Here is a 20889-nt window from a genome sequence, read left to right as displayed (position 1 = left end):
AGGGAGAGTTTTTTGAGACAGAATGTGTGTGCGCGTGCGTGTGCGTGTCTGACATTGTTTTCACCTCCACCCCCACACCCCTCCTCTCCTCCACCCCACCCCCAAAAGCCTGCATAAAGGAGAACACGTAGCCCTGACAGTGCGGTACGGCATCGTGAGTGGGTGATTTTAGTTTTACGCCGTTTCTAGCAATATTCCGGCAATATCACGGCGGGGGCCACTAGATATGAGCTTCACAAATTGTACCCACACAAATTGGAATCGAACCCGGGCCTTCGGCGTTACGAGCAAACGCCTTAACCACTTGGTTACCAAACTGCCCCCACATGAAGGAGCTATTGCTGGGGACATTCACCAGGTTTTCCAACACCCTCAACAACGTACTTGCACACAAGGTAATCCCGTCATCCAATGCGGCGGTCTTCCCGGTGCAGTTGCGTCAGGTTCCGCTGGGCGGTACACAGTGTTGCCATGTAAACGTCTCAAGTGGGTTGAGCCCACGTTTGAAACACGAGGCTTTACAGTCACAGATCTGAATTGCCCCTAATCGTATGTGTACAGCGCTTTTTCCTTGACGTGTGTTGACCGATGTGCTGAATATTCACAATGACTGTGCATGTAGTGTACATGCAGTTTTCTGTTGACGGTGTTCGGTACACTCTCGTGTACAGTAGTCTGATATCACTGTACAGCGGGGTACGTGACAGCGTCATGATAACAGTGCACTATAGCATCTTGGGTGTAGTCTTGTACAGTGCAGTACAGAGTGTAAAATATTTCCACAGTAAAGTATGTTTGAAAACGATACTCACTATGATATGATATGGCGAGTAATATGTTCAGTACGATAACAGTGTATCATAATATGGTGAGTAATATTACAGTACGGTACAACAACCCAGTATCATACTTAACCTCCTGGATATATCTGCAGAGACCATGTATATCACTACTGTATGGTCTTGGGATATGTAAGAATGTCTTACTTTAAACTGCCATCTGTACCAAGTACACTCCGAGTACAGGATGTATAATTTTCAGCAGGGGAAACAACAAACGAGCCCTATGCTGTTGAATACATGTCTGTTACTCGCAGTAAGCAACGTGCTGTTTCTGTTTCCTCATCACACGATCAGTAAAAATGGTTCCTGTCAATATTTCCCGACATACTTCGACTAGTCGTATCTACAGCAACACAGTGTAAGCACCGTTACTAGGGTGTTCCAAATACAAAACAAACATGGATTCGATAAGGCGTTCATGGTCACAACAGCGTGACCGCTAGCCTAGTAACAAAGAAACGGTCATATTTACCCTCCGGCCCGGCACATGAACCTCTTGATATTCCCCCCTCATCTTGACGCTGGACTCTGGTCACCCCACCTAACCATCTTTACCCCGACTTCACGCCTTCACCAATAAGGGATTGTCCACATTAAATAAGCATTACAGGGATGAAGCATGGTCTTTTGTTGGGGCTGTGACAGGATCCGTTTCCTGCTTCAAGTCAGTCTGAATCATCAGCCCGGTTTACATATATCCACGGGAGATAACTGCCTTTGACATGAATAATTTGCATGAAATAATTGAAACGAGACTGCTGTGTCAAAAGACTTAGGTATTGTTTCTAAGTACTAACACGCATCACCTAATAACGAGGGATGGGAAGGGGTGTTATAACGGAGGTGGGTGGGTATTAATGACAGGTTAACGGTTACGTCAGTGATTTGTCGTGTTTGTCGTCTGCTCACAGCTCACAGCTATCCGGTGTCAGCTGGTGACGCCAACTCGCACTGGGCCAACAAAGACTAGGGCGAAATAGCGCGCAGACTCCGAGTTTCATTGTATGAAGTGTCGGGATAGGCTAACTTCAAACCTTGAGTCACATACGTATGGAAAAAAATTACTCATGTCTTTTAAGGGGACGGGGATGGGGAAGACAGAGAATGATGCGTTAATATGAAAACTTATCCAGCCTTGACTATCCAACCTTGACTTATTCCATCTGGAGCAAAGGGCAAACAGCAGTGTACATTATTTGAATCGCAAATAAACACTAATTAGCAATGGCAACAGGTGTTGAAGTAAAGGATTAGGTCTTGATTTTTCGTGATTATCGCCCCCATAAACTGATTTAGCTGCTTGACAGATTCATGTAAAATCGAAAGAAGCGGTTGGAGATAATACTACCCTGGTTAAACCCAAGACCACAGCTTGGTGATCACAGCAGGCCAAGATACGCAACCATCATCAGTCGGGAACTGAACTTTGTGTCACAGGATCCTGGCTTGTCTAACGGAGTAAACTCTTCATGGGCCACCCGTGCCCTACAGAAGAATACAATGAAACCAGGTGGGGCTGTTCCCAGGGAAATTGTCCGGATTATCAAGTGCCCCAACTACCAAATGTCCGGATTATTCAGTGTCCCATCGATCAATTGTCAAGATTATCAACTACCAACTACCAAATGTTCCAACTACCAAATGTCCGGATCATCCAGTGTGCCAATTAGCAAATGTCCGGATCCTCATCTACCAAATGTCTGGATTAATAAATGTCCCAACTACCAAATGTCCGCATTATCAAGTGTCCCAATTACCAAATCTGAATAATGTTACTTTCTATTTGTGTATACGTTCCCCGAAGTACTCGGAAGGTAGGTTGCCGGACAAAGAGTGTCCGCTGTGTTCATAGTTTCAGAGTTTATGGTTTATGGATAACTACTGGCTCAACTATTTTACAAATTAATCTGAGGTACTAATATACGGTGTAGCATCGATACTATCTAAGCAGTCATCTTCTGTGATGGCTGTCGTGTCGATAAAATGAAACTTTTATGGTGTGTATTGCTAACCCACTTCAGATTCAGGTGCCATTCTTGATGTGATTTCAAATGATGTTAAACATCTCGGTCAAGATAGCAGCACTTATGCAGCGGCGTACATAGATAAGTGTGTACCTGCTTCTGCAAGTCAGGGCTAGTGCGGGTTTTACAGCATCATTAAAAACCTAGCCATGGTAGTCCATTATTGAGAAGCTAATGCTATCGTTGGCAGTCATAGCCCGGCCCTGAAAACCCGCTTTTACCGTGGTGAGTGAATGAGTGAGTTTAGTTTTACATCGCCTTCAGTATAGTCCAGCGATATCACGCAAGGGGGGACACTAGAAATGAGCTTCACACATTGTAACAATATTGGGAATCGATGTCAGGTCTGAAGCGTGACGAGCGAACGCTTTAACCACTAGGCTACCCGGCCGTTCTTTAAGGTGGCACTATAAGGATATACCGTTCAACAACGATACATACCTGACCAGCACACAGGAAACTGACAGTGAATCGACCATTCCATGTTTTATCAACATCAAACAGGCAAGGACACAACTTGTAGCATCATTCAACGTCATTTGGTTTGCGACAAATGGGAATCAAACTCGTCTTACGTTGACGCTATTGTTGTTTACAGGACCCCATCGATGCTCTTAAAGCCAAAGTTGAAAGACTTTGTTTTCGTTGTCATTGGCTGATAATGACTTATTTACCAGGTCACGGGTCCTAGCGAGTGTCCCAGATACCTCTAGTAAGACTTCCATTATTTAACATGCTTTCCCACAACATGGAACAATAACGGCTTGATACCTGACATTTGCGTGTTGTTTAACGCTACCGTCACCAATACTCTAGCTAACTGTGTGTACAGTGTTCAAAGACTGATGGCATGTTAGCTGACTGTGGCAAGAAGCCCAGGGGTGACACAGGTTGGCCTTTGTATATGAAGCTTGGACCACAGTCATATGACTCAAGGGTTTACACTAGAGATAAGCACTTGACTCTATAACGTCACGTGTTAACCTGTCACCGCTCTAGTAAGGTACTGCAAGTATTACATGACTTCTTAATGGTAAGTGGGTAGTTCGCTGCTTACATCGAAAACCTTTGTTCGAATCTCAGAACCACAGTCCTGAAATATTTGTCAATCGTTGTTGTTTTTCGTTGGAAATGAAACTTACTTCAACAGACCCCGATTTAGTTCCCATAACTATTTTCTGATGGCAATGAAATTAATTACAGGTGCAACCCTAGAAGATCTTGTCCAGTGCACTTCATCACGATAGTCTGTTACAAAAAAATATTTTGAAACACGTGAAAGCCTTTTGAAGCGGCTTCTCAGTGGATCGCGGTCGTGTTTAACTCTTTATACTCAAGGAGATTTCATGGCTTCTTCTTCCTCTGTTTATCACCGGAGAAGCCTTACATCAGTATTCAAGCATCGGATTTAAGAACTATAATTGCACGTCCCCGAGTTGGCACATGCAGAGTGTTAAAAATAAATTATTTTTTTTAATTTGAAAGACAGAAAAAGGTCCCAACAAAACAGCTCAAAACGGTCTGGAAACTTTCAGATCAAATTACTGGATGTGATAAGTAACTACAGCGTATCAAGGAATGCACTGACTCCTGATTTCTGCGCAAGTCCGTTTTTTCATTATTTCAGCTGTTTCACGGGGTCTAACGGAGGCAATTCTCTCGAAAGTGGGTGGGAGTCTGGTAAAGCATGAGTCAGAATCAACGATCGGCAGATCCTGTCAGGATGAAGACAACATCCAGACAACATTCAGGCAATATCTAGACAACATCCAAAGTCAGGCAATGTCTAGACAACAATCAAGCCAACTATAGACCTCACACATGAACTTATTTGTTCAAGTTACTTATTTGAGAATCGAACCAAATCCCAAGGCATGATAATCGACCACTTTCACCATAACGCTACCAAAAAGCGTCCTGTTACGGTGAGACACACAGAAGAATGTTATTTCAGGGTTGGAATAAAAAAAGCATCAACAATAACAACAACAACAACAACAGCAGCAACAACAACAACAAAACAGGTTTACCAAAAGCATTGAGATTTAGAATTATTTCATCAAACATAAGCAACTAAGAATTGGACCCCGGGCACAGGTTTGACGGAAAGCATAGCTAAACCCATTCCAAATACAAAACAGCTGGGATGGAAAACAGATACAGCCCGGGGAGAAGATGAACACCACTTACTGGAGGAATGCCGTTCTTTGACTGGAACTGTTGGAAACGGTGAGATAAAGAAATCAAACGTATATTACATATATATGTATGTGTGTGTGATTGTACAACGACAATATTACCTATGTTGATGCTATAGAAAATCTTCTATGAATACAATTTCTTCAATGCAATATAAAAAAGCTTACACCTACAAAGCAAGAAAATGGTGGGATGAATATGAATTGTATTGAAAATTTGAATTCTAGTGTCAAACAATCGAACTGGTGATTATTTACGGTCCATGTGTCACACAATGGACGGGCTTTCATGATAATCGAACAAGATCAAAACCAAATTGAGATTTGCATTTGTTGATATAGAGCAAAGGAAAACGGTTACAAGGTTTGCTAAGCTGACATGCTTGAAGCAAACTAAAGAAACATCTTTCTTTAAAACACCACCACTACTTCAAGAATTAAGGATTCGCACTGGCTGTCAACAGATTCCACTGTCAATGTTTTGTCTTCAGACTATTAACACAGGAAAAAAAGTACAAAGCTTTGAAAAAGATAATTCCAGAAATGTCAGCTCATAGAGATATACATATCTGTTACAGATTTTGACATTTCATTTTCATCATAAAATCACAGGCTCTGTAGACTCTGATGACGTTATTCGCCGAGTCGTCGCTGGTACGGACATTGCATTGTTACTGTCTTTGTCAAGATATTTTGATAAAGGAACGGGTGAATCAGAAAAGAATTAGACAGAGACAAAAGTGAATAACCAACACAGCGATGGATACCACACATCATGCTGAACATCACACCTAAGTCTGATCGCCACACACCTGACCAACACACATCCGTTTGATCACAAACCTGACCAACACACATCCGTTTGATCGCCACAAAAATGACCAACACACATCAGTTTGATCACAAACCTGACCAACACACATGAGTTTGATCACCACAAATCGGACCAATACATATCAGTTTGATCACCACACACCTGACCAACACACATCCGTTTGATCACCACAAACCTGACCAACACACATCCGTTTGATCGCCACAAACTTGACAACCACACATCCGTATGATCACCACAAACCACATCAGTCTCATCACCACATACCTGACCAACACAAATCAGTCTGATAACCACACACCAGACCAACACACATCACACAGAACAGGGCACACCAGTTTACACTACCACCAACAAACTTGTGGAAAATTGCAGTTATAGAAAAGAAGGCCTGAAAACCAAATACAGGTGACAGTTGATAAAATGGAAAGTTTACACCGTTTCAGTTGTCACGCAGGACATAAGTGACTCGGTCTTCAGGCAAATTCAAAATAGCCACGACACCAAGAACATTTTCTGACACAACTGTGATTGAGAACAAAAAACTTTGAGATAGATGACCTCCAACGTATGTGTAGGGCCGACGTGTAGTCCGTGCTAGGCCACTACATGTGATGACCCAAGGGCAGGTAAGTCGGTCTCTCCTGATTACGCTTCTAATGCTTCAGTCTAATTCAGTGTGTATCGTAAATATTCTTTGATCTTATCCAGTTTGCATCGCTAAGAAGCAGATTCTCCAGAAGTGGCTGGAGAATGTGGAGAGTCACACGAGGTTCGAAGAATGTTACACGTGACTGTTTGAATGTTTTAATGCGTCACCAGGACCGTGAGGACTGACGGAATACCCCTCGACTCAATGGCACTATGGTGCGAGGGATTAACGGGGAGTAAGAAGAAGATTATCCTTGTCACGCTGCTTCACATCACACTCACTTTAGTCTTGAACTACCTGAAGTAGGTGGAGTCTCACAGACAACTCGTATAGTTATCTCTATTTTGCAAACTCACTGTAGACCTTTCAGACGCAATCTGAACTTTAGTCATAAACAAATGTGAACTGTATCTGTTTTCGAAACTCGTTGACCTATACTTAACAATAAAATCGACCCTAACTCACCTTGGCTTTAGATGGCAGAGGAATGTTCATGAATCCTAAAACGGACTTCTTCCGGAATGGAAAGCCGTTCAGTTTATCCAAACCAATCGCGATTGAGTCCTTCCTGACATGCGCAGCGAGGCTGTTGCTATATGATGACCCAGTGTCGTTAGATTCCGTGGACCCTCTTCTCCCTTCTCTTCCTCCCTGTATTTCCTCAGGGCGTGGTTCCTCCACAGACATCCTTACCCTTTTAGGGTACACCCCGTTCTCCCCACGGGATCGTTTAGTATTCGGCTTGGCTAGCTTGCTCCGTCTTAGACCAAACTCTGGCCCTTCATCCTCAACATGTTCCTGGGAAAACACAGAACCACTAGATGACAAAGTTCGCTGTATCTTACTTTACGTAACTATCAGTTAAGCGTTTCTGAGTCAATAGGTGTTTATGTAGATGTGATAGATATATATATTGCATTGCTAACACATTTTATTGGGCCTCTATTTGTACCAGGCGTGTATAATTGATTACATAACCTTCACATTGTATGTCTGAGGTGATAATGATCCATCATGGTGTATTTGTACACATCTCTGTGTAATCAACATAAATCTGCGGTGTAGTGAAAATACTCGTGTTAATATATATATATAGTTCACTATTCATAAACCGAAAAGATGTTAAACACCAGGTGCCTATATCTACATGTTCTCCGCTTCGTAATGAGCTTTGTTATGTCGATCTGACTTTCGTAAGATAAAGTCAATAATAGGTGAACATTTGACATAAGGGTCGCTACTCCAGGTGTTCCCTTGGTTCAATGATAGGAAGATTCAGAAGTAACCGACATCATATTGAATACTGCCAAGGAGGAGAAAAAACAGATTTCCATTTTAAGCTCAAAGAAATCAGACTATTTTGTGTCGCTGACTTGTAAAATAACCTAATAATTTCGCTTTTAAAGAAGTTACCTCAGGAGAGGTTTGGCCACTGTCGGCTCCATCAGATGAAATAGGGCTTGGGCAGTTGACAACGCCATGTCGACGACGATGGTGCGGTGCGATGTTACCGAGGTAGTTTTCTTCGATCTCCTCGTCGGAGAGACACTCATAAAACCGCTGGGTGCCGCTGATGTCTGCATTGATGCCGGCGATGGAAGATGTGGACTGTCGTCTATCCTTTTCCGGGGACTCAGACAGAGGGGGTGACGGGGGTAGATCGGAGAGTGGAGGGGAGGGAGGCAGGTCGGAAAGAGGAGAAGATGGGTAGGACCGGTGGTCGCCATCTTGTTCAATATCAACTTCGACTGTAAGCTGGAGGTCGGACGTCGGACTTCCGGTGGGGGTTGTTGGGAGTTCCGGAAGTGATGCACCCTGGGATGCAGTCTTGTCGTTGGTCATCGCTCCGTTTCAGCCCTGAATTACAGAGAGTAATCTGTCATTTAGAATGTTGAACATATATGTCCTCATTGCAAGAACCAGGAAGAAGAAATGCTCTAACAACACTAACACTGGTTTTTGTCAGAATCAAAGTTGAAAATTCAAATATGATATTCCATTCCGATACAATATCTAAGGTGCAAAACGAGATTTCCAAGGTAACGAAAGTCATTTCCTCTTTTTATATGCGATATCAAGAGTTGAGGTGTATGTTCCTAGACTCCCAGGTAGAACATCGTCACGCCTTGTACACTGTCACAGAGCACGTGTGCACAGGCAGAACAAATAACATCTTCTGAGGATTTTTAGTTTTCGTATTAATGTCATCTTGTAGCATTTAACACTGTTCCTTTTAAAGCCGCTTTCAGAGGAATTAACGAGTTAAACGTTTATGTTGCCGACTTCTGAGCAATGTGAAATATTTGAAGTAAAAACAATAAAGCAGGGTTCAACACACGAGTATTCCTGAAACAAAATAGAAAAGCGGCAAAGCAGTTGGTGAGACTGAAGGTCGATGGTTGGCTGAGTTTATACCGGACAGGTTTCATTGTCATATCAGATTAATCAGTTCACCTAAACACTCATTGAAGGAATGTAACATGTTTCTATACATAAAAGGGTAGTTTTCCAGTAAGTGTATTCCAGTAAGGGTATTTGTAAACAGTAGTTTAGTGAAATCACATCCTCAAGTTATTTTTAACACTTCAGTGAAATCCGCGCTAAAGTGCATTACGCCGACAACTAAGCATTTTCAAGCAAGCGTCAAATGAACGTATGCCTCTTCGGGTTCGCGTAAATCTTTACTTTTCTGTTTGGTATCACCTGATTCTGTTTTACGTCCTTTTGGTAAGACGGTCCTCACGTGGACAGTATGTTTAAGATAATGCGTCAACAATTACGAGCATGCCTCATTATCGTCAACTAATCTGTAGTGTTTGGTTTCACGTATGAACTCAACAAATAATAATAGCAATAATAGTGGATATCATATATATATATATATGAATAATCATACTGGACATTTGTCGAGAAACTAAAAGTGATTACTGTGTATTGTTCAAAACTAAATAAAAACATTCAAGGACAATGCTGCCGGGTTTTTTCTCCAGGACATACATATAAAGCTTATTTAAATTTGAATAGCATACTTTCATAAACGCTTGACATAGCAATGAGGAAGACTGAGCAAAACAGTCTATCAACAACATATTATATTATATATGTGATGAAAGTCAGACACTGACATAAATAATGTTGTATGAAAAAATGCGAAAATACGTACAGAAGTGTGGCACGTAAACGTTTCTGGGCGTAGAGTTCATGGTCTTCATTCTACATCATGAAAATGTCATTTTTACCTTGCACAGGAAGGTCAACTCAGTTTGACCATTCATGTCCTTCTTTATACAATAAACAACTAACAAGATTCCTTTAAGTGCTTGTTTCTCAGGCCAGTCTTACTCGTAGGAGTACTTTCCTTGGTCTATTGTTTCGTTAGAGATTACCTATGAGGTGTACAAGAATGATCCCCACAAGCACTCTTTTAAAGGGGAACTACACTGGATAGAATGGCCTGTCTCGGGAAGTATTAAGACCACCATTCAGGTTATCTATCTTTTTTTTTCTTATGCGTATCCACCATTTTCCCAAAATACACAGAAACGATAAATAAACTGGTAGTCTTGAGCCAACGACCGTGTTTAACACCCATTCTTATTGGTCAACCGACTCTTCATCTATGTTCTATAATGCATTTGACTCAAAAGCGGACTAATGAATTGCAATCTAACTCGAAAACTAATAAACATATAACTGTCAATGAGATGGTGATAATAGTCAAAACATCACACAAACTTTGTGAGTGTTTTGGCAGAATTTATGCCCTAGTTTTAGTAAAATAAAAATATATATACTATTTTGAGTAAATAAATGACAGTGTTGGTTATTTAAAATTGTTACGAGGGAGGGCTGTAGGGAAAGGGCAAGCCAGGTGTTCGAGAAGTGCCGACTCTATCCGTCCTCGCACACCTGTCTATTCCTCTCTTTGCACTTCTCCATCGTAGCAAATAACGAACAGAGTCAATATTTAAACGATAGTTTGTTAAAAATAAGGATAGCGGATACAGTTATTATTCTGTTGGGGCGGTGGGATAGTTTATTGATGATTAAGGCATTCGCTCGTCACGCCGAAGACTCGGGTTCGATACCCCACGTGGGTAGAGTCTGTGAAGCCTGTTTCTGGTATCCCTGCCGTGATATTGCTGGAACATTGCTAAAATCTTCGAAACACACTAACTAAATAATCACAATAACTGAAAGGGCTCGATCTACAAAACGGTCGTAGTTGTATGCCATTCGTAAGCGGATGATAAGGTATGGAGTTACGATCTGTCTTTACGTTGCGAACCCTGTGGATCGGGGTTCTGATTCATACACCAGTATACAGCCAATGTTCAATCCTCACATATTGAATATAACTGACTGTGTATTGAGTGACCTCGCTGCATCTTCATCTTCCTTGTCAACAGCATGCAATAACTCCACTCACTGCCTGTGTCGAAGTTTACCTTCTTAGCTCCAGCCATTGGATAATGTGCTCTTCCATGGAGGGAGTGCTACAAGAACCCTGTATTCCACCCGTCAATGACGTATGTACATGTGATGTTTGTTTCAATGGAAAATTACAAGAATTGTGCTAAGCGAGGTATATATCTGAATTGTTTACATTGATTAGAAGTGTAATGTAGTCATGGCAAAGGACACTAGATATTTTATGTTCTTGTTTTGTAACTCTTTAAAGAGGTTTGCGCTATTATCTTGACGATGTTTGTCAACAGTGTCTCCTTTTCGTAAGTTTCTAAACGTGATGTACCACGTGACAATGTCTAGACAATAATCGTTATTGAGTTGAAACTGTCCGCTGTAGGCAATAACCGAGCATCGGATAACATGTTGATACCGAAGATGAATGTTACTCCTGCATAACATAAATCCATCGTCAAGTCGCTACAGATGTATTCGAATTAGTCTATCAGTTCATGACAACTTTAAACAGACACACAGTTGCAATGCCATTGCGACTTCAATCTTTGACTGGAACTGATAACTATTGCAAGGTAGGTCCATATAGAAGTGCTCAGACAATAGAAATGCGTTTATAAAGAATCCGTATAATGTTTTCGATTTTCCTTTCACAGATGCAGATGGCAGATTTTTACTATTCTCTGGCAACCCATATAAAGTGCACGGTGATTGTGATCAAACCAAAATCATGGGTTTCAGCATCCTCGAGAATCTCCAGAGTATACTTTCCGGTAAAGTCCGGTAAAGGTGTCTGTATAGATTATACGATAATCATATTTTTCTATTACATTGACTGACTAAGCGTGTGAATATGGGCTGAAGGTCAACATTCTTAACTAGACATCTCCCTGTTCATGGCTCAGATTGTTTATGTGGCAAACGATCATGATTATATTTCAATCTAAGTAAACTTATAGTAAGTAAGCTCAGTATTATTCGTTACACTGCCATACTGAGTCTAATCAGATACCATATGGTCTCTGGTCTAATCAACCACAGCAGAAGGTCACGTCAGCTAAGATTTTCAATTGACCAAACCCTACTCAGCTTACCACATCCATAAAGTTAACATTCCCACATACTGTTTGATTTTTTACTCAGAAAACTCGAACCATTACGAATGCTATTTTCACTTTATTCACCACATCGAGTAAATAGTCGCTCAAAATATCCCAGGATTTCATCTTTCGGAATAGTAATCATGTCCCCAGTAAGCCCTATCCGTACATACTGCCGGTCTGTGGTTTATGCGGACTTTCATTTCTTGTGACATCAGTGTCAACGACAGGGACAAGAAGCACCAAAATCCCGTTTGCAAGTCCCACCGGACACTAAACAGTAGCCGTTCTCTGATTGGTTACATTCGTTCGGCCGTCTCGCGTTTGATTTGACGGTCATAGGTGCCTCAAAGGTTAGCTGACATGACCTTCCACTGGGGTTTGTTAGATTCAGTATAGACTGAATTATATTTCAGACTTACTTAAATCATATTTCTTTACCAGTTATAAGATATAACTGCAGTAGATTTCTTTGGTCATATTTTTCACCGCCGGAATATTTCTATTTTGATATCTCAGCCTTCTTCAGATATATTTCTCCATTTACATACTAAACATCTCACCCATTGGAAAAGATCACGTCTATTCCTTGAAGACCTTTCATGAAACGACGCGACTGAGAAACATATTTTCACGGTACAGGTCACTCCTGATCAATCAGAAATGCCAGCCGACTAACCGTTAAGGCATTTCAGCTTACAAAAACTATTTTAATCCAAGCATTTTACAGCTGGTTAAACTCTGGTAAACACTTGCCACATGGACAAGTGCACATGCATTGCCCTTTTTTTCTTGAAGAACCCTTGTGGATTTGTTTCGGGGAGAGCTGTAACAGTTATATTTATGTCAACACGAGAATGTCACGGTAAAATGATTTTAGGGATATATATTGCGAACGTTACTTATGTTTGGAAAGATGTATCTAATACCTACCCACGTGCTTTTCCTAGCTATCAGCTATCAAAGAGTAGCTCTGAAGGTGTTTGACGACAATTCTATTCAGACACTGACTTTGGTAAAGACTATGGCATGCATATTGCAATTCCTCAGACATTTTTTCACTGTTATTTCCGTCGCCTTGAGCAGTCGTATTTTCTGCGAAGGTAATACCATGGTTTCCTAGCAACTGGAATATTATGGGAAGTAATGATCCTGCGGTAATATATCTAGCCATGGACTGTGTTAAACATATACTAAAAACCAAAAGAAATGTTACCCTCTTACATTTATGAAATACTGAAAAAATATCAAAGATCGTTTGATATATAGATGTAATAAAAGGTATTAGTCTACAGGAACAGTAAACAGCACACCTTTATGCAAATTACTGAAAAAAAAACGATTCTCAGATGCATTCATATTTAGGTGAAATGAATCTTTATCAGAAGGGTTAAATTGTCCTAGATGTCCGAAACAAAAGTTGAAATATAGTTCTGCTTTAAGACAAAGATAAACAATTTAAAGCCACCGTTTATCAACTATTAATACAAGAAACAGCTATTGTAGAATGTTCTAACTTGTAAAAGAATCATTCCTATGATTTCAGTCTTTTAAAACATTTATCTTTATTAACATTATTTCTTATGCAGTAACAATTTTCCATTTTCTGTTTACACATCGCAATCAACCAATGTCAGGTCACCGACACTGCTGTTACAGCGTATGATTACATTACCGTCACAAACAATATTGTTACAATGTCTTATGACACTAACGCCACTGACAACATTGTTACAACCTGTAATGACATTTACATCACTGACGATATTATTACAATGTGTAATGACATTAATGTCACAGTCAATATTGTTACAACGTGTAAATGACATTATCTTCAGTGTCAGTATTGTTATAAAGTGTATTTACATTAACACCATTGTCGACATTATTGCAATATGTAATGACATTGCCCTCACTGTCAGTGTTGTTACAATGTGTGAAGACATTGCCCTCACTGTCAGTGTTGTTACAATGTGTGAAGACATTGTCGTCACTGTCAGTGTAGTTACTGCAACTTCAGCTTGTTTCGCATGTTTATCAGTCGTACTAATCCTCTAGTGATATATAACACCAAACTGCTCTGTACTTGATGGCAATAGTATTGTGGAGTTTAGAAAACTGTAATCAAGAAAGACAAGATGCCCTAGGTCATTCAGATTCAAACAAAACTTATGAAACATTACGTTAGAGATTGTAAGTAGAATGATCAATGAGATACAAGAAAATGAAATAGGTAGAATCGCAGACGATATTTATCAACCTGTCAAGTTTTTAAAATTCATTTTATCTAATGACTAATAAAACTATCTTTTAAAAGCGTCCTAAGAGTGGTTGACTAAGTGGTTGAGTCAGTGGTTGAGTGAGTGAGCTTTGAACAGTATTTCAGCTTCACGTAATACAAACCAGCAGTGGTGTCTCTCATATTAGGGAAACTCATGACCGTAGGTTTTATATCGACAAACTCCAAAATCATAACTTCCTTTCTAGTCCAAGGGACGCAACTCTGCAACACAACAGACACCAAGGACCTTTGTGATATTTTATGAACGGGTCATGAAAGCGAATATGTTATGTGGAATTGTCCTGACAAATTATCTACATTATGAAAATACTCTAAGTGATATGTCAAGTGTTGGGTTATGCAGCATCAATATTATTTTTGTCGGAGTCTGACCCAGACAAACCTGGGGTTAAAACCATGAGCACCGATCCCTGGCATGTCAGAACTTCAGTCATTGTAATCATCCGATTCTCATAGTCAGACTTACATCAAGCACTGATGAGGTGAAGTAGTATGATTCTCGAGTTTATGAGAGATGAATCAAAGCAATCATCACGTACACATCCATCACTCGTAGACCTGCTAAAGGCAGTCTATTACACATTATTAGCCATCTGAAAATAGCGTCGATGCGCAAAAAAGTATGGTTGATTGAGATGAAACAGTTTAAAAACAGAAAAATAACAGTTTAAAAACTCGGCAAGACGAACCCAAGAGACACAAATTTGAGAATTCAACGCTGACAATCCTGGTACAAAAAATCACAACGTCTATTTCGGCCCGGCGCCATGAGTCGCCTAAAGTAAAGGAAATAAGATTATTTTCTTGCTGTGCAGGGAAATCTCGTTAGCCGTTCTGAATCATGTACTACTTCCCCCGAGGCGGTATTGCTTGACACTTGCAAAGGTCCAGAAATGAGGTTTGCAGGTTCGTCTATGCCAAATCAGAATCACTACTATGTCAAGTAGTTGAATCATCTGGCAGCTGTGAAAGGATTATTTTGTGTCCACTTTTTGTGGTTTTAAATGTAATCAAACTCATGTTTTGTTGTTTATACACGATGCTGTACTGTGCAACATGATCACTAATGAGGAATGCGACCACAAATACTTTCAACTTGGTCACGTTTCGTGTAGAACTGAGATTGGTCTCTTTAACTTCTTGCACACAGAAATTGAGTGAGTGAGTGAGTTGGGTTTTAAGCCACTTTTAGCAATATTCCAGCAATATCATGGCGGTAGACACCAGAAATGGGCTCCACACATTGTACCCACATGGAGAATCGAACCTGCGTGACGAGTGAACGCTTTAACCACTTGGCTTCGCTTCCGCCTTCTGCAGAGAAGGAACTGGTCACGTTAGCGAGGTGTTTGTGGGGTTAAATTGCTGATTTAAGACCAGAAGAGAGCACACACGTATTAGATGATGGTTGTCTAATTATTGTTTTAATTTTAAAACTGCATATAAGTGTTTTGTGTAACCTGTAACGCGGTGTCTGTGAAGGCCGGGCGGGACAACTTAGGAATGGCCAGCGATTCCTAACTTGACACACAGAAGGGAGCAAACTACAAAGACATATTTTATATCATTGGAAAGATCTCGAGGAGATGGAGACGAAAAGTTCATGTGCCAGTGTGTTCACGTGTTAATAAGCTCACAAACTGGCTCTGAAAATGCATTTCTGCAGAAATCTCTGCAGAATTTCTTTTTCTGCAGGAATTTCTGGCGAAATTATTTTTCTGCAGAATTTTTTTCCTGCAGAAATTTCTGGCAGAATTTTTTTATTTCACTACCAGAATTATCTTAATTGAATAAAATAAAATTATTACAGACTATCGTTGGATAGCTTATTATGGACTTTCTTTAGATGATGTGTTCTTGATAGTACAATCATAGTCACAAATCTATCTAGACAAATACCATTGTAATATCTGTGATAATGCATTTAAAAGGCTAAATATTTGGAACAGTGTGTAGTAGACCGTCCTTTCACTATCAGATAAATTATGACACATGAATTTATGATCTGAATTGTTGGGCTTGGGGTATTTTTGCATCAGAATACGAATATGTGATTCATCAGCAGGAAACTGAAAATAGACAGTATGTACACTTCTGTGGGTATAAAGTATCCTCATGATGTTTTGCATGTATTTGTAAACTTCAGGTAATAAAAAAGGAGGATGATGATGATGATGAAGATGATGATGATGATGATGATGATGATGATAATACCTCCAAGACTGGTATGAGGAATTTGAACAATTCATATCATTATGCCATTAGATGTTAAGGTTCAGTTCTGTGTTAGATTTATTCCATACACTATGTTTCAGGCGTACCTCTTGGCAAAGAGGTCAGGTGAGGCAATCAGCACCCGTTCGTTTACTACAGTGTGAACACGTTCCAGGTCTGCACGTCCGTAGGGAACAGCGACATGTAGGCCGATAGTCTAGGGGAGGCAACTCTTCACGGACTATCTGTACGAACGAAGACAGTTTTGAAGAAACATTATTTCCGTGATAGCCAAAGCAGTGGCGGATCTGTACACTCGATTTCCTGTTACGTGTAAATTACAAAGATTGCAATGTAAGCTTCTTTACGTGTTTACGGATGTATCAAATGATTTGGCGTCTTAAAAAGTCCTTGTCATTAATATCGTGTTGAGTATTTGCAGATATATGTAAAGATATTAATCTATACATTCACAATTTGTGCAGTATGCGTGACAGGTGCAAAAAACCTCCTCTTTTTGATGCCACAGGTGAACTGCTGTAGCCTCTGATTTTTGGCTCGGGAGTGCGTCAGTTCATTATTACGCCATTTCTATCAGTTTCCCAGCAATATCCCAGCAATATCACAGCGGGGGGCACTAAAAATGGGTTTTGCACTTTGAGCCCATTTGGGGAATCGAACCGGGTTCTTTGGCGTGACAAGCTATGATAAACTAAAGCAGTACATGACACGAAGTACATGGCAGGTACACATTTACTGAGGACCAAATGCGGGCGGCGACCTGTTTGCTTATGCTGAGTACAATTACTGCATGTGTCTTATATACAATATTAACGTGAGTAAACAAACGCTGACACACCAACAGGATGATCAGAGGGCCAGAAGATGGCGAATTTACATGTATAAATATTTGCCTTGCAAATATCTATTAGATGTAAATACACGTTAGTGTCATTGCACTTGAATACTGAATTATTTTTGGTTTAAACTGAGCTACATTTCTGGTGTACTCCCCCTTCTCTCTCACACACATTAAGTATACGATGCCGATAGTACGCGCTGACGTAAATCGGGCTGGGTTCGATCCTCCAGCATTTGACGGGCCTATTTTACGTGGCGCCAAGTTAATATTCAAACCAAATCCAAATTGCAGTAACTAACGGGGATGGGTTGCCAATAACTGTGACTTGGCCGAAATCACGGTATTCCATTTCTCTGTGTGCTCATGATGTCTGTCACTGGATTCTGGTGTAAAGATCCCATTATTTGCAGGCGCCGTTATATATCAGGAATATTGCTGAGTAGCGTTCAGCAAACACACAAACATATCGTAAGGTCGCTGTCATTAAGCAGTGCGGTGGAAGTGGACACTCTCTCTGGCGAATATCCAAATTGTGAGAGGCGCCGTAAAATAATTACGGTCATCAAAAAATGTCCATCAGTCCAAAAGAGGAAAAGGCCACATTGCTTTTCGGGTGCGAGGTCCAGGTGGTTGTGGTCAGGTGTGACTGTAGGTAATCTGATGGCCACAATGGCTGTCTAGATACAATGGTCAAGTATTCCGGTTCTGCATTGCCATTGGTCTAGCAGGACAGACTCGGTAACAACACTTGACCTCATGGACCCTTGCTTATAACTTCAAGCAACGAATTATCTGTTGCCATGTTCATGGCATATATCCCGACGTCACACAATACACACATATACATCTGAAATGATAGTGGTGGATATCTTTGTAAAATCGATCGGTCTTCTCGCTTCAAGCCCGACTTTTAGTCAGCTGTATTCACCGTAAGAGTTGCCACTTTTTGCTGTCTGCTGTAGAAATTGCATTGGAATACTGTTAATAGCAAGGGGGAAACGTGTACTTTAAGTTAACACTGTATCCAAAAATAGTAATATAGTGTTGCAAACGAATAAGGTACCTCGACCGACTTGATTAGATCTGTCCATCACAAGTGCAATACAGAAGCCCGGGAAGACATCAGGAACGCAATACAAGGTCATATGAGACACCATGGGAACAGTTGCATTTCGTGTGTTCTTTAGTGGAGGTGGGGCAGTCTAGTGGTAAAAGCGTTCGCCCGTCACACAGAAGACCCAGGTTCGATTCCCTACATGGGTATCATGTTTGAAGCCCATTTCTGGTGTTCTCCAACGTGAAATTGCTGCAATATTCCTGAACAAAAGTCACTCATGTTTTCACGTGTTCGTTACCGTCAGTATATTCTCTGCTTATTGTCGTGTTCAAGTAAATGTCAAACAGATGTGGATCCAGAAAGAGGGTGCTCTTGTAAATTATCAAAGCCACGATATTAATAGAACCCACGCGAATCTCGAATTACGTCAAAACTCTGTCCATAGAGCTAACTTCAGAGTTAGGTTTGTGTTTGCTTATAACACTGCACCCACTGTGCACTATTCCACATATATGGCGACAGTCTGTTATATAGTCTCGGTCACACATTCCAGTGATTGGTGTCATGAGCATCGATCAATGCATTTAGGACATACTATCGAAAAAGTGCTTGACCACACGAGATATATTGTAGCATTTTTCGAAGGTCACGGCTCGCTGTACTTATATCCCGGAATCTACAGGTTGTTTTAAGTGAATGGCCGATGGAAACATTATAACATACACGTGTGTGACGCTCTTATAGTTTTAAAATGGCAAACTTGGTCGACACCTACTACTGAAACTTGGGTCGGTGGCATTGACAACTTTAACGTCATGGAATGAACAATCAACCGCGCGTCGACATCTGTTGAATTATTCGATTTTAACGAATTCCTATTTATGCAAGGATGTTGTAACTTGCATCCTTTTTATATTCTTTCTTATTATATTGGTGCTACAGAGTGAATGATATGTATTCATAACACATTAGCTCACAGTAGTAACATTAGTAGCACGTCGCAGTGGCGGTGTTCGTTGTCAGGTATATTGACAAGTTAACGATATGTTGGTGTTAAAGAGATTGTATTTCATTTATGTAGTTGGCATCATTGTACTCGGGGCTATCCAATTAGGAAATGTGTATAATGTATCGCGATTTTACGTATACGTGCTAGTGGGAAGTGTGTCGGTGTAGTTTGTGTCTTGTCCATCTCGAAACGCGAGGACTTACATTCAAGGGGAATGTGCAGTGTGCTGCCCACAAGACAGTATGCACAATATCACATTTAGATACATGGTGCTCTTCTTGATCTTAACCCTTTAAACATATCACCGAAAATCCGTTTACTTCTAATTCATCAAGTGACCACCCACTCCTTCACCAGGTGCTCATGCTTGCTCACGCACGCACGCACGCACGCACGCACGCACACACACACACACACACACCATTTAACTCATTTCATTAATTACACGTCATGTCAGAATTCCAGAGGTTATTCATTTTTTCAATTTTGGTTTGGCTTTGTTTATGAACTGGAGTAATTTGGCCAATCACATCTCATCAAGATATAATCTTCAGAAAGAAACACCTTTTGTATGCCTGGGGGAAAAGGATCCGGGGAAAATATACGAACAGCTGCTGTTGCGGTGTATTTCAACGACGAATTGTAAGAAAGGAAAGGTACACACTGGCGTTAAAGTACAGTCTATTTATACAGTACTTAGAGACTTGTTTACTCATTATAGTCAATAACAGGTGTACGCCTCCTATTGATAATTGAGTGTAATCGATTAGTGACATTTCAGATCGACTTCGATCCGACGAAACAAAGTGAAAAGCTTCTTTCTGGTGCCTCGCTGGCTGAAATTGCTGGGATATTGCTAAAGGCAGCTACAACCCACTTATTCAGAAAAAAAGATTGCTTCAGTTTTTGGTAATGGTTTGTATCCGTCCGCTGTTGTGTGAATCGGTTCAGAAACCTGCTCATTCCTTTGTCCGTTATGCTAATCTCGCCCCCCCCCCCAATTATAGAAATGGAACATCACTAAGTACCACGTGGCCTTTTATCTGGAAACATTTTGTACACACCTTAATTAATCAGGTTTCATTGTAAATAGACCCAACGGGTTTTACATATCTACCGGACGTTTATCTTAAAAACCTAACCGGAAAAATCAGGATTAAGGAGGTTTCACTGTAACGAAAAGAAACGGTTTATATATAACTGTCGCGAAACAGTTTCCTGAAGCTGGACAGCTAACGGAGGAACATGAGGACTTTAGTCGCATGTCTTGTTTTACAATAGACATCAATGCACCTGCTTCACAAGGGGCGTCTCGCGCATCCACTTAAAATATATTGATGTTGCAGTGACAGTTCGAAAAATGGAGCAGTAT

At 40.6% G+C, this 20889-nt stretch overlaps 1 protein-coding gene across 2 annotated transcripts in view; it reads right to left on the bottom strand.

The window, feature by feature from the left end:
• LOC137297123 (myogenesis-regulating glycosidase-like) overlaps nucleotides 1-20889 on the bottom strand; it is a 100720-nt gene that overhangs the window by 16943 nt on the left and 62888 nt on the right. The window contains exons 2-4 of one of the 2 annotated variants that reach the window (XM_067829120.1): nucleotides 7965-8408; nucleotides 7017-7349; nucleotides 5057-5083 (exon numbers count right to left, since the gene is read on the bottom strand). In XM_067829120.1, coding sequence (XP_067685221.1) covers nucleotides 5057-5083; nucleotides 7017-7349; nucleotides 7965-8393 — 789 coding nt within the window. In that variant the 5' untranslated portion in view covers nucleotides 8394-8408. The remainder of the gene's footprint in view (nucleotides 1-5056; nucleotides 5084-7016; nucleotides 7350-7964; nucleotides 8409-20889) is intronic. The other variant, XM_067829121.1, reaches the window with a different exon arrangement.

The sequence above is a fragment of the Haliotis asinina genome, chromosome 9, assembly GCF_037392515.1.
Source record: "Haliotis asinina isolate JCU_RB_2024 chromosome 9, JCU_Hal_asi_v2, whole genome shotgun sequence".
NCBI classification, from domain to species: Eukaryota; Metazoa; Mollusca; class Gastropoda; order Lepetellida; family Haliotidae; genus Haliotis; species Haliotis asinina.
Note: the sequence above shows the minus strand (reverse complement) of the source record. Positions and strands in the feature narration are given on the sequence as shown.